The following is a 15,116-nucleotide window of genomic DNA, read 5'->3' as shown; positions in this document are numbered from 1 at the left end:
GCTTTTTTTCCCCCATTTAAAAAGCAGAGCATTTCATTACAGCTACATGTACTCAGACAACAACAATTTTAATGGATAAAACTTGATAAAACATTATGAATTCATATCTTAGAGCTGTCATTATTGATTATATTAATAGCTAAGTAAGTAACTATATACAGCAATTATTCTGCTGATCAACTGAGCAATAATGTACATGCAATCTATAACTAAATACAAACACAAGTGAATCATAAGATCCTGCTGGTCTTTTTTCCAGCCAATGGCTCCACCTGGTGGAGAATGTTCAGACTGCTCAACACGGCTTTATAATAATCAGGGTATTCACAGGTTATCATCATCAGTAATCGCCAACACAAACTCATCGAGAATGTACATTTTTAACTGTTTATTTTTTTTTCAAACGAATAATCTATTTTAACCAGGTAACGGCCCTAAAATATTGATGTATTCATTATTTCAAATTCTGGGTATTTTACAGTAAAGTTTAGCATCTCTAATATGTTTTTGTCACATCAAAATAAAAGGAAAAATAAACAAATAAATTTTAAATATGTTAAAAAAATATGCCCGTGTCACATCAACTCACTGCTGTAAATGTACAACTGAACCAGGACTGGATTTCCTGATTATAGATCAGAGCACAGAAGACCCATTCATACAAAACTAGTCTGCGCGTTGATTTAATCATCATAATCAGTTTATATAGTTTATATTTCTTTAAGCAATTTAAAAATACATATTTTCATGTAATTAATTAACATTATCAATGCGTCAACTTTGACGCTTTGAATTTGTAGCACAGGATTTAAAAAATAAAATGTACCTCCAGCACACTAACCTGAGAGTGGACAGTGCTGTGGTCAGCATGAGACTCTCCACAGCCAACATATGCACAGCCATTCTGGATGGAACATACACAAACAGAGTGAATATTAGGTAAAGAAACTATATCCAAACAAACGCTATTTCCTATAAAACATATACATCACAAGTACATATATCAATATTTGTACCACATATCACTTTATGGACGTATGAGCAGTATATGTATGTGGTTATACAGTACAGCTGGAACGTAATAAAACAATATAACAATATAACAACAATATAATAACAACTATGGATATTATCACAATGAAAACATAACAAAAGACATAAAGCACTACACAGTGCAGGTTGTCATCAGCTCACTTACTTCCAGGCAGGCCCAGAGGTTTGGTCCCCCGACTTTGCAGTCCTGACACTGGCCCTGAAAATGCAACACATTATATTGCATTACATTACATTAACGCCCAGCGCCATTCAAAACATTAGACAAGTAGCTTTAGGAGCTGGAAATACGACGATGTGTTATCATGATGAATCATTATTATTATTATACCTCGAATGAATGTCAAGCAACTATGCGCCCTTTATTTAAACTCTGAATACACTGAGGGTGCCTATCATTAGCAACGCAGCTGAGCAAGAAAAACAACAAAAAGTGGTTGAAAAAAATATAATATATATGAGCAAAATAGTTAAAATTATTAATTTTACTGGTTCATTAGTTTTATCAAGCAAAATAATAAAATCTAACCAAATGACTAAAAGAAAACTAAATAAAAATAAGCTAAAAACAATATCAATTACAGCTGCAGTCTGAGTGGAGGTGGTTACAGCTGGATACAAGTTCAAAATATAAAGTATTTCACAAGTACAAAATATATTTTCACAATCACATTAAGTTTTTTTTTTTTTATAAAACATTCACAATAAATTTTTTTGGACTGGATTGGATTTTCTTATTGTTTTGTTAAAAATCAGCAGTCACACAACCAAAAAACTAAATTTAGCATAATAAGTAAGTGATTTTTATTCACACAGGTTAATCCATTTGTTAATTTTCTTCTGTGCTCAGTCGAGCTCATATAAACCAAAACAAATTTAAATATGAGATACAGACATTAAAGGGTTGAAGAAAATTTTGACCAGCTGCTGAGTCCAAATGCAACAACCAGTGATATCACACCTGCACAGTAACAAGTAACTGATTGTTATTATCTGTTTTAATTACATCATATTTTCTTATATTTTTAGCAATTGTATAATTTTTCCTCTTTATCAATAAATCGCTGCTGTTGGATCAAAACTTCGTATCTCCATTTTTGCAGTTTTTCAGTGTTTTTTTGTCCTTTATATTGTGTGTAAATTTGAAGATGAACAGACGAAAAGAAACTTGGAAAAATGTCTGGTTCCATTGACTTACATTAAAAGTAAAATATGTTTTTTTTCCTTCTTCTGTAAAGTTACCATTTTGGAGATATGAGGTCCAACAGCACCAAAACACTGAGATATATTTGGCAAATAGTGTAATACTGAATTTATTTGGTACTAGAACTATTTCAAGTGTCACAATATTACATTTTTGCTTTATCACCCATAACCAGGTACCAACACCATATTATTTGCCCTGTTGAAGTTAAACATTAAAGAGGGTCACTGTGTCTTGCAACACAGGCGTGAGAGATAAAGAGAAGGACTGAAAGAGGGACGAGGGTTATGGTGGACGGAGTGGGGACTCACATGGGACTTCTGAATGAGCTCTTCTTTAGTGATTTCTCCGACGCACTCCAGGTGCAGACAGTCACAGCTCGAGCTGGCCGGCATCGCTCTGTCTCAGCTTAGAGAGAGAGAGAGAGAGAGAGAGAGAGAGAGAGAGAGAGAGAGAGAGAGAGAGAGAGAGAGAGAGAGAGAGAGAGAGAGAGACTCATGACTCAAGTCGCAAATTGCAATTAAACTGCTGTGTAAACTCACTGTGTCCACTCTATTAGACACTCCTGCCTTGTCGGTCCACCCTGTAGATGTAAAGTCAGAGACGATAGCTCATCTGCTGCTGTACGGTTTGTGTTGGTCATCCTCTAGTCCTTCATCAGTGGTCACAGGACGCTGCCCACAGGACACTGTTGGCTGGATATTTTTGGTTGGTGGACTATTCTCAGTCCAGCAGCGACACCGAGGTGTTTAAAAACTCCAGCAGCACTGATGTGTCTGATCCACTCAGACCAGCGCAACACACACTAACACACCACCACCACGTCAGTGTTACTGCAGTGCTGAGAATGATCCACCACCCAAATAGTACCTGCTCTGTGAGGGTCCATGGGGGTCCTGACCACTGAAGAACAGGGTAAAAGGGGGCTAACAAAGTATGCAGAGAAACAGATGGACTACAGTCTGTAACTGTAGAACTACAAAGTGCACCTATATAGTAAGTGGAGCTGATAAAATGGAGTCAGTTTGGGACACAATTAACTGCATCAAACCAGATTTTGTCAGAATTCGATGACTGTAATTTTCACATTACACTGTGAACTCTAAACATTTCTTCGTGGTCTGCTGTAATGGGTGGGTTATAAAAATAGGCCTTTACTGCCAGCAGCAGTGATGACAATAAAACAGAACTAGATAATGACGAAGATCACTAACAAATGAAAAGGCTCACATCTGCATGGCTGGAATACGATCTTGAGATGGATGTGATGTTCTGTCTAACATGTCGTCAGTTTCCATGACAGAGCAAACAGCACAAATTCATTCTTTACCTTGAGCAGCTCATTTAGAAAACGCTGTCACAGATGATCTTCAGTGACTCCAAAACTCTAAGAGCAGAGGAAGAATCACTGAGACGGATAAAAATCTCCCTTCTGGCTGACAATATCATGAAAAACAAGGATCCCCTGACATGATTTCTTAATTTGACTTGCCATTTTAAAAATGGAGTGGACGTAGGGGACTTAAAAAGAAACCCCTGACTAGTTTTTGGTACCGAACCTTGCTTATTATTTGTAAATACAGTGTATATACGCTAAACATGTTTATTATATTTTGGCCACAAATTGTATTTTTTGCCACAAGATGTCGGCAGTTCGCTTGTCTAACACAACAGGCTGCATTAAGTGAATTATAAACTGTCTGTCGATTTGATTCTACACTCTGAGATGCTGCTAGTGTTGATTTTTTGCTTGTGCAAATGTATATATTTGTCAATCCCTGTTTACATCTTCAAGAAAACATCAGAATACGGTGTACTGCGCAGATCTCGTCCCGTCTCGGCAGATCTCATCGTGTCTTTTGCCTCCAACAGAACTGTTTGCGTTTTATCCTCTGCCAACAGCTTTACATAGTCACGTCTTCTCTCCGCGGCAACAGGACACTGCTGTCCAGGGACTGGTTTATGTTTATCTGCTTTCTGCCTTTAATAATCTGCAGCATGTAGGACAACATCAAACGCTGCAATGCTGTAGTACTGCAGGGCTGGAGAACCCACTGCAGGGGCTCGCCATATCAATTAATATAATCTGTGAATCGATTGAAAAAATAAAAATCAACATCTGAATGTGGAAAACGTCTGTTCAAACGAATAAACAAGGATTACGGCCAACAATATATATATGTATGTATGTATGTATGTATGTATGTATGTGTGTGTGTGTGTGTGTGTGTGTATGTATATACATATATATATATACACACACACATATATATGTGTATGTACGTACGTACGTACATATGTATATATATACACACATGTACATATATCCACAAGTCCACAAGAGGGCGCAAGAGGGTGCCTAATGTCGTCGCCACATATATATATATATATATATATATATATATATATATATATATATATATATATATATATATGTGTATATATATATATACACATACACATACATACATATGTGGCGACGACATTAGGCACCCTCTTGCGCCCTCTTGTGGACTTAAGAGACACAACACTGACTTTGCAATGTGCTGTTTACTCCAGTTATATTTTTTACTTTTTAAAAATTCCTTTCAATATTAAAACAAAGTCTTTACACTGGGCTGAGGTTGCATTCAGAAGGCGTATGAGGAGTCTCGGTTAGCCGGCTAACTTTAAGCTTAGTTAGCTCTAACAGCAAACGGTGGATCGCTTTTTACTGGGCTACATCAACAAAGCAACTTATGCTGCACACCTAACCTGATCCAGCGCAGGTTACATTTTGATTTTCAGATTATAAACAGCTTTTGGAGCATTTAAGTCCTTTTAGGGTTATTTTCGTGAAGTTTGTGGCATCTATGACGTGAAAACGATCTCTTTTCAGCAGAGGCACCACAGACACCAAGAATATAAAGCGATTATTACCGTCTAAGGTAAACATGCTTTGTTTAACGTAGCATTCATGAAAGAAAGAAAATCTTTATTCCTAAGAAAAAAAGTTACAAAAAATTGTTATTCTTCAAATAACTTCTAAAGAATTCTCTTATTTTTTGTCTTACCTATTTCCTTAAGAATAATTTTAAGAACAAGTGGTCTTCTTGACAATATTATGTTCTTAAATGCTTGTCTTAGGCTGTGAGAGTTGATGAGGTCAGCATCTGAATTTATTGAACACGGCGCTGCATCTGCTCCTCCTGACCATCCTTGTCTCTTGCTTTCAGCTGTCACCCCACAATTATCATATTTTTGACGGGAATTTTTTTCCTGTAGGCTATTTCTTCCACCATCACCTCTAGTTCTTGTTTGCTAATTTTTTTAGACGCTTGGTTTAATATTTTTCCTCCATTTCGCTCCTCTGAGTGGATCAAACTAAATAACGGAAATAACCGTTAATACAAATTCAGACTGTGTCTGTTCTTTATGGTAAGCTGTAAAATGCAAAATGGACTACAAGAGAAACCAAAGATTTTCTTAAGAATATCTTAACCTCTTCAACTCCTTGAGACCACCGGTGGTTCCAAAACGCACTTCGTCATATTCTTCATAACTTTCATATTTCATAAGCTACATTCTAAAGGTGGGGGTCTTATGAGAGTCTTCTTTCCAGTCAAACAGATGGGTGATGTAATTTTAAAACTTTATAATAAAAGAAGCTGAACTCACAATTTTTTTTTTTCTACTGAAAGTCGACTCGTTTTTCCACAAATCTGGGCTATAAACTATAAACAGATGGCGTCTCTTCATTGATCTGCTCTGTAAAAATGATTTTTAGAAAATAATACAAAGAGCGTCTAAGATTTTTGGCTTTCAGCAGTAAATTGTAAGCATATAGTGATATGTGTAGATCATAAAACACATGTTCTGTTAATTTGAGGGCAATAAATAAAATAAATAAATAAAATAAAAATTTACATTTATTTCATGCAGTTACTGAATAATTTGCCTTAGGATTTGGTCATGTAAATTCAGACGGACAAACTAAAATATACGGAAATCATTAAAATTATCTTAAGAGAAAATTTGAGAACTTCTTAAGTGTTCTTTGGAGAACTGCATACATACGAACTTCTTAGCGTTCGTCTTAAGAACCTTCACAAGTTTTTCTCAAAGTTTTCGTGACCCCGACCCCTGGTCCTTTTAAAGGCCAGAGAACTTCTGACAGTTTACTGACCTTTCCTTGATTAAAAGTTAAAAAGTAACATGTTTCCATTAGAAAAAGAAGAAGAATAGTTTTCGGCTCCGTCCCCCGAGAAAACAGAAAAACACTGTTAACCTCCAGGCTAGAACTTGTTTTTCTAGAACACAATTACAGCTTCGTTATTTATCCTCAGCAGTAAACAGCGTCCCTTGTGCATTCCTCATTGGACACAACCTGAACTTTACAACAACAGAGCCACCTTTTGGGGTCAAAGGGCGCCACTTAAAGGCAAAAACACCGGCACCACCTCGCCCAAGACACTGTTCTGCACTGATACTCTGAACTCATTTTTGCCATTTTTCCTCATTGTCTCCCTGTTGAATAACCAGGCAAAGGTTGTCCGGCTTGAGTGGTGGGGTCAACGAGCAGCTCTGCTCTGGCTAGTCGAGACATCACTGGCCACAGGCACTTCTGAGTGTCTGGACACGTCTAATCAATAAAGACAGATTAAAGGACTCACATGGTGAAAGAGAAAGTCTGCATACGTGATGAAGTCTTTCTCTACTTCCCAATATGCCTTTATAAATCATGCAAGGCAAGTTTATTTATATAGCACCTTTTATACACTGCAGTCGTTCAAAGTGCTTCAAAAGTGATGAAATACAAAGATAATTCAAATTACAGTTTAAAAAGTAACAGATTATATAGAAACGTGATTAAAACAAGACTTTAAAAGAGAAGAATCATTAAAAATAAGCCTTCAGCAGGACTGACTAGTTCCTAATGATCTGAGAGTTCTGCTCGGCTCATAGTGTTGCAGCATATCAGATACAAGCCATTTATAGACCAGTAATAACACCTTAAAGCCTATTCTGTAACTGGTAGCCAGTGTAAGGATTTAAGAATGGGGTGATATGTTCCCTTCTTTTACTCCTAGTGAGAACTCAAGTGAATCATCTGAAGCTGTTTGATTATCTTTTGTGGGAGTCCAGTTAGGTGACCATTACAGTGATCAATCCTGCTAGACATAAAGGTGTGGATGAGCTTCACCAGGTCTGCTTTAGTCAGAACATCCCTGATACTGTTGATGTTCTTAAGGTGATAAAAAGCTGATTTTGTAACTGCTTTAACACGACTGCTAAAACTCAGACCAGAGTCCATTAGTGCACCGAGGTTACGTACTAGTCCTTTAGATTTTAGGGCTCTTGAATCCAGATAGGCAGCTAGTCTGTGCCTCTTACAGCTATTCCTGAATAAAATAATCTCTGTTTTATCTTTATTCAAATGCATAAAGTTTTGTCCCACCCACTTAGTGATGTGGCTACTAGTACAATCTCTGTTGACACGATAATTTAAAAAAATGTACACAAAATTCAGGTTTCATGACTGCTACTAAATGTACAATTTGGGCCGTCAATTTGGTGTCAACACTCGTTTAAAAACGTCTGACTTCTGCTAGCATCCCTATAGGATTCTAGTAGTTTATTAGCACTAAGCTAACGGCAATTTGCATCAGGTTTCTGACGAACCTGAAATTGTTTAAATTTTGTGTTTCAACTTAAACAGTGCAGAAGATACATTCTGGCACATTTAGGCAACAGAATGTAAATGCTGCAGGATTTAAGGTGGAACGGAAGATTCTTTGGCACCAGAACGTACCTGCCGCACCATTTAAGGTGGAACCAAATATTGGAAAAAGGTGGTTCTAGATTAAATGCAGATCTGGAGCTTATAAAAGACCTTATATATTTTACTTGATGTGTGTGACAGACATATTATCATATATTTTACTTGTAGCACTTTCACAGTGGCTCTTTCAGCTGCCGCCTCCGTTTTCCATTTCTAACAAGCCATTGTTTTGGCTGCCGGTTGTATTCATTTAGAACTTCAAGAAGGCCTAGAGTGGTGTTTTCTTTGCACGAAATTGGTCCCACCCACTGTAAATCTATCCATGATTGGATGATTCCTCTGTCATTTCATAATCACACTAATCACCGGACAACGGTCATTCAGGACAGTCAATACAACGGCTATAGTTACACTGCAGGCAATCATTAATCATCTCCACTGTAAAGAAATCTGACTATGTTCCTCTACAATTAATTATTTCCCATCAAACCAATAAAAAATAAGGAAAATAAGGAAATATTAGACCACTGAGTTGGTTTGATGTGATCAGTGACGCAGCTTATTTTCAAATTCCCGCGAGAGATATCAACTGATATCAACCGCTTCAGCGCATAGTGATCATACGTCTAGCGCACTGCTTTTATCAGCTCAGTCAGGATCACACAAACACTCACACAATCTGCTAAAAGCAGTAAAAATGATAAGGCCATGCCTTATCACTCAATAACAAAGCACAACATCACGGAAGGCTCAGCCACAGGGGAAAAAAACCGCTGCACCGCCCTGCGAGAGTGCTGCTGTCAACTAAATAATGGGCTGAGAATCCACTTCTCCATTTCTGCGGTTCGCTGATCGAATAAAACGTTTTAAAGCTTGGCCTGGATTTCGCTCAGGGCAGAACGTTCTCTTTTAAAACGTTACTGAATTACCAGCAAGTCCATGGGCGGACACGCTGCACATTCGCGCTAATTCTAATGGATCTGTAGGTCTAAATGGCTCTGTAGGTTTAAATTACAGCATGTGGAAAGGCTGGAACCAAGTTATGTCCCTGGTAAAAAGCTGTATTAGGGCTGCACAGCATGAATAAAACAGAAGTACTGCGATTATCACTGCTGGCGGAAGAAAACCTTGCAGATCCATTTTTGTCGTTTTTCAGTTTCTGACATAATTTGAAAATGCCTGTTGTCCTTTATATTGTGTGTAAATTTTATATTCAAAGGAAATGCCCAAAAATGACTTGGAAAAAAGTCTGGTTCCATTGACTTACACTGAAAGTAAAGTATGTTTTTTCCTTCTCCTATAAAGTTACCATTTTGGAGATACGAGGTTTTCTTCAGACAACAGCGACATACTGGTACATGTTTGCAATATATAGTAAAAACATGATGAACCAACAACACAAAAGAGTAGCCTGCATTGTTCTGACCAAAATAATGTACTTTTGTGGCATTACATGACTAGCTTGACTCATCTACACCACCACAGACAAACTTATCTGGTACTGTGATCGGTCTGGATGCTCATAGAATTCAATAAACATACTACAATTGCTTGGAGGAGTCATCTGTGTGCTGCGAATATCACAATAATGATTAATAACTGATATACCGTGCAGCCCTAACATGTATTACTTCTACCGAATCGCATAATTTAAAATTAAGCTACGGCCTACGGGTCATAAGAAGCCAAAGACTGGTTCACAAACAGTTTATTGACAAAAATTAGTGCAATTCAGTCGCTTCGTATCATCAAATACAATAACTCCCTTTCCATTTAAACTGCAGTGATTACGGGACTCGTGGGCCGATACTGATATTGTTCCTGTGCGAAGGTTTGAACATCACTGGTCAAACTACATTATTAAGATGATTAAGATGAAAAAACTTGGCAAAATACGGCATTTTCTGCTAATTTTAGGGCACAATTTCCATTAATTTGTAAACATACTAGAGGAAAATGAACCATAATGCATAAAAGGTGCCATTACTTTTGCACAAGTCACATTTAATGTGTTGATTGTTTTTCCAAGCATGTTAAATTTAGCACATAAACTGTAATTGTGCAATAAAATGTGCAGAAGTGTGTTCCCTGTAGAGGAAGTGTTGGCTTATTTTCACTTACACCAACCAAACATGCAATCTGACCAGGACACACTCTTTGGACGAGTGTATCTGTCGATGTCGATTAGCATTACGGAGATGTTACAGACGCAGTAAAATCAATAAAACGCGGATAATTTAGTGCAGTTAACCCAACGTCATCTCATCATTCGGCTCCTCCAGAGAGCAATAAATATCATAAAACTCGTCAAGTATCGGTTTGAAAAGTCATCAAATGTTGGTTTTCAAATGAACACGTCTCTCCGATGCCAGTAATTTTGCTTAAGAGACAACAACAAGATCCCGAAGTGACTGTGAACATTTTTGTTTGTATCATAAACATACATGTCGCTGCTGTCGGAACAAAACCTTAAAAATGGTAACTTTACAGGAGAAGGAAAAAACATACTTTACTTTTAATGTAAGTCAATGGAACCAGACATTTTTCCAAGCCAGTTTGGACCATTTCTTTTGGTCCATACATCATAAAATTTACACGTAATGTAAAGGGCAACATGCCTTTTCAAATTATGCCAAAAACCAAAAATGACAAAAATGGAGATACAAGGTTTTGTTCTAACAGCAGCGACATATAAATATACATATATATACATATATATATATATATATATATATATACACACGATACGTGACGTGACCATGATGTTAACGCTTTTCTGACATTTTTTAAAACAAAGTAATGTCACATTTTAAAACCCCTATCAAAAACTATGAATCCAATTGTGCACTAAATCCAATTATACACGACTAATTTCTCTTTTTAATCAGACATGCAGTCAGGACGTGTTTTGAAGCACTGACGACGTCCACGATATGCTCAGAAAAGCATACTGTGGCATACAGTGACGTAATTCATCACAATAACGATAAATATCGTCATACTGCTCAGCTATTAAAGCGCAATTTGCTCATTGAGAAGTAACCAGAGTCATGCGGAGCATTTTGAAGAAAAATGGGCTGCTCTAGAGAAACTCAGCAAACTGAATATCTTCACATGTTAATGACTGCGTCTGCAACACAAACACAGGCACTTCTGTTTGTTGTCTAAACAACCTGTGAAATTAGATATCTCCACTGAGTTTCATGCGCAACGTTGGTTTAATTGGAAAATCTGTAAAAAAAAAATCTTTCTATTTATCCCAATAACACCCTGCATGTATAGCTAGTTTAAAAAAAGCCTTGTAGGATAAAAAACCTTATCATAAATCTGTCGTAAAACGATGTTTCAGGCGTCGGGCATCGTAATCATAACCATTTCTTGTAGTAATGTTCTGTGAGGGAGCTTTTAGAGGGCTTTTTGCTCACTACATTAAGAGTTCCATGTGGCATCTAAACACTGTTAAAGTTTCAAAACATAAAATTTATTACTGGGTCCATTTATAGAAATACTAAGCTGCAAGAACATTTTGAAATCAGTGTTTTTGTGACATCAGAAGTTTAGCCCCACCCACTCACACTCAAGTTGTAAGCAGTTTTTTGAATGAGGCAGAAAACAGGCAGAAAAGCTTCACCAACAGCAGACCCTCGATCACTGAGCGCAGACCCTCGATCACTGGCTCTGTTTACATGCAGAGACTTTAGCCAATTCGATTGAACACAATCTGATTACAGATTCAGACTGAGGTGTTTATATTCTCATTCTGCTCAACAATCTGATGAAAATCTCTGTTTACATGCTCACTACAAGTAATCAGATCCAAAATTACACGCATGTGTAGAAAACCACTTAGTGTAGACGTTACCATGACAACCAGCATCACGTGAGTCCAGTCAGAGTGAGATGAGCAGCAGTGAGCAGTGCTTGTGTTCTTAATTGCTTTTAAACAATGTCAGACTCAGGAAAACGTCCTTCACATGTCCTTATTAAAGAAGGCCGAGAGGAAGACGTCGCGTTCTGTGACACATAAGCTGGACGTCCGTCCCACCGCCGTCTTTTAAAGATCAGAGCATAAACTTCGTCTCCTCTGCAGACCAGTTTCTGCTCCGCCATGTTGAACGGTATAAACTTTCACTATGACGTGACGAACATGATCAGAACGGACTTAAACTTTCTGATAGGGAAAGTAATCAGATACAGGCGTTTACACGGATATTATTCTTCTATTTAATGGATTATTTACAGGATTACCCACCTCGATCAATCGGATAAGAAAGTGTATTCCGAATGGCCTCAATTGGACTAGTTTGCTCCGACTGAGGTGTCTACATGGATGTATTGTATTGTATTCCGATTGAGCTTTTAGTTGGATTATTAACAGATTATCAGGCTGCATGTAAACATGGCTACTGCCAGCTTGAGTCATTTGTTCATCTGAGCAGCAGCGTAAACTAACTCGGCTTACGTCACAAGGCATAAGCAATGACGTGGCATAGCAATAATCTGTGAACCGCCTGTCGATGAGCTGGACCAGTCAGAAGCAACCAAACAGTCGTGTGCTGTGACATCACAACCACAACTAACCAGCAGTCTGGCACACAATGCTCTACGCTCAAGGCTTAAGCAAGAAAAAGCGGATAGTCTGGTTTTCTTGGTCTAAATAACAAACCTGGAGCAGCATTTATAGAAAACAATCGCATTTAAATCACAGTCGCTGGTCAGAAAACTCAAAAATTAGATATTTCCTCCCAAATCGATCTGCGCTAATGGAAAAACACTCGTTTTGAATTCACTGTTACTGTGATGTCACGAAAACCAATGTATCTACTCCACAGAGGTTTAGCTCCGCCCCTTTACACTGAAGTTATAAGAAGTGTTTACGAGGCACCATACAGCTCAGCCAGTCAGAAGAGAGCTCATTTACATACACCTGTCTTAAAGGCGCAGTAAACAACGCGGTCAGTTTAATCCTAAGGGATAAAGCGAGGTTGAAAACAGTGATGTAAACATAATTATGACTGTTTTTGGTACATAAAACTACGGAAATGTTATAAGTGAACCTCAGGGAGGCAAAATATACAAGAAAATGTACGATAAGGGGCGTTTAAGAAGGCGTATTTCAGACTTGTACGTTGTGAAAACCTTCTTAGATAAATAAATTAATCAAATGGATAAAAATGAAAGCTATTTTACAGACAGAAGCCAAATGTAGAGAAAAAAAACACGTCAGAATTCACAGCCATTCGTTGTTACGACGAATTTACCACAGCAAACACTAAAAACACATTTCTTTTTTTAGCTAAAAACATAATTTACCACAGCAAAGCTCACTTAAAAATAAAAAGTCGGTGTAAATCCAAACGAATTCACCGCAAGCTCGTGATGAAGTTTGAGAGAAAGGCTCGGTCTCAAAAAGCTGCCTGATCCCTCGACGACTAGCAACCTACCATCAACATTTTGAATGTTCACACCGCTGTAACCGAACGATGGCTTGAGTTAACGTTAACTGTAAGCGATATTTTAGTTTTATTCTCCACATTAACCGTCCCAGAATAATGTAAATAATAAAAATAGCCAATGCTACACTGACTGAGCAGAACTTCAAGACGCAAGATCAGCAAATTTAGAAATGTTTCTCCTCAGCACTTTCAGACTCCTGCTTCTGAATAAAACATCACATTTCTGTATAACTGAAGCCTGAAAATACTCACGGAGAAGCCACTACGTGTCCAAGCAACACATATCTGAAGCTTATGCTGACCAAAACAAACGAAATACCACCGGTTAGGCTAGCTAGCTAGAGCACTAGCTAAATAGAGCAAGGAATAACGACTGTTGCACCCTAACTAGTGCACTACATGCTCAGAACGGCGCGAATTGGAATTCGGCCGAAGCGAAAGCTGACTAACGTTAGGCCATAAGGGCATTTGACAGCTGGCAGAGCTAACCAAGCTAACGCAGGCAGGCGGAGGGAGCTCAAATAAGCAAATTAAAGACTTGCTTGCTTAGTCGACGAGGCGACAGTGCGAGTCCAAGCATAAAACATGAGCGACGGCTTGAGAAATTCAAAAACGAAGCCACAGGAGATCAGTCACAGCCACAAACAGCAGCTAGCAGTTAGCCGCGAAGCTAATAACGCAACCCTGACGTCGTCTGCTTTAGGCTTTACCTCCAGGCAGCGGCGCGCGGTGCGAATGAAGAACGATAGACCTCTTCGCCGATTAAGACGCCCACAGCTCGCTTTCTCTCCTTTATTTACATCCTTTACTCCCTCCAGTCTCGTCTGCGATGTGACACATTGGAGCGGCGCTCTCCTGCTCTCTAACACCGACAGTGAGCGGCGAGGACTCGGTGGCGCCGCCTAGCGGAGAAAGGGTGGAACGACGGGCGAATCGCGTAGGCAGCGTTTGCACACAATCCCAGCCCAAGCGCCCCCCAGTCGAGCTACGGGGACATAGCAGAGTGTCTTCTTTCATCTAGCCCAGAAGAGCCCAGCTCGGGTCCCTGGGTGGCCGCGTTGTGGCACAGTTTGGTGATTTCTGCAGAGCCCCTAAGGTGGTATGGTGATTAGTTTTTAAAAAGGCGTGGACATAAATTAATATGTTGTGGTCACGAGTTAAGTTTCTCATAACTCGTGGCCTTAATATAGTAACTTGTTGGTCACTATAGTAATTTGTAGCCTTAATATGGTTACTTATGTCCTTAATGTAGTAACTCATGGCCTCAATATAGTAATTCATGGCCTTAAAATAGTAACTTTTGGCCTTAATATAGTAACTCGGGGTGCCTCATATGGTAATTTGTGGCCTTAGTATAGTAACTCATGGCCTCAATATAGTAATCTGTGGCCTTAATTTAGTAACTTGTGGTCTCAGTATAGTCATTTGTAGCCTTGGTATAGTAACTTGTGGCTTCAATATAGTAATTTGTGTCCTCAGTATAGAAACTCGTGGCCTCAATGTAGTAACTTGTGGCCTCAGCGTAGCCATTTGAAGCCTTGGTATAGTAACTCGTGGCCTCAATATAGTAATTCATGGCCTTAAAATAGTAACTCATGGCCTCAGTGTAGTAATTTGTGTCCATGCCTTATTAATAATAATC

At 38.4% G+C, this 15,116-nt stretch overlaps 1 protein-coding gene across 1 annotated transcript in view; it reads right to left on the bottom strand.

Moving 5' to 3' along the window:
• Positions 1–14,354, bottom strand: part of usp33 (ubiquitin specific peptidase 33) — a 58,574-nt gene extending 44,220 nt beyond the window's left edge. Inside the window, exons 1-4 of the mRNA XM_036596266.1 lie at positions 14,185–14,354; positions 2,569–2,665; positions 1,199–1,252; positions 842–904 (exon numbers count right to left, since the gene is read on the bottom strand). Of these exons, the coding sequence (XP_036452159.1) occupies positions 842–904; positions 1,199–1,252; positions 2,569–2,652 (201 nt within the window). The 5' untranslated portion in view covers positions 2,653–2,665; positions 14,185–14,354. The remainder of the gene's footprint in view (positions 1–841; positions 905–1,198; positions 1,253–2,568; positions 2,666–14,184) is intronic.
• Between the last annotated feature and the right edge of the window lie 762 nt (positions 14,355–15,116).

The sequence above is a fragment of the Colossoma macropomum genome, unplaced genomic scaffold (assembly GCF_904425465.1).
Source record: "Colossoma macropomum unplaced genomic scaffold, Colossoma_macropomum, whole genome shotgun sequence".
In the NCBI taxonomy this organism is placed as follows: domain Eukaryota; kingdom Metazoa; phylum Chordata; class Actinopteri; order Characiformes; family Serrasalmidae; genus Colossoma; species Colossoma macropomum.
The sequence above is the reverse complement of the archived record's forward strand: the minus strand, read 5'-3'. Positions and strand labels throughout refer to the sequence as shown.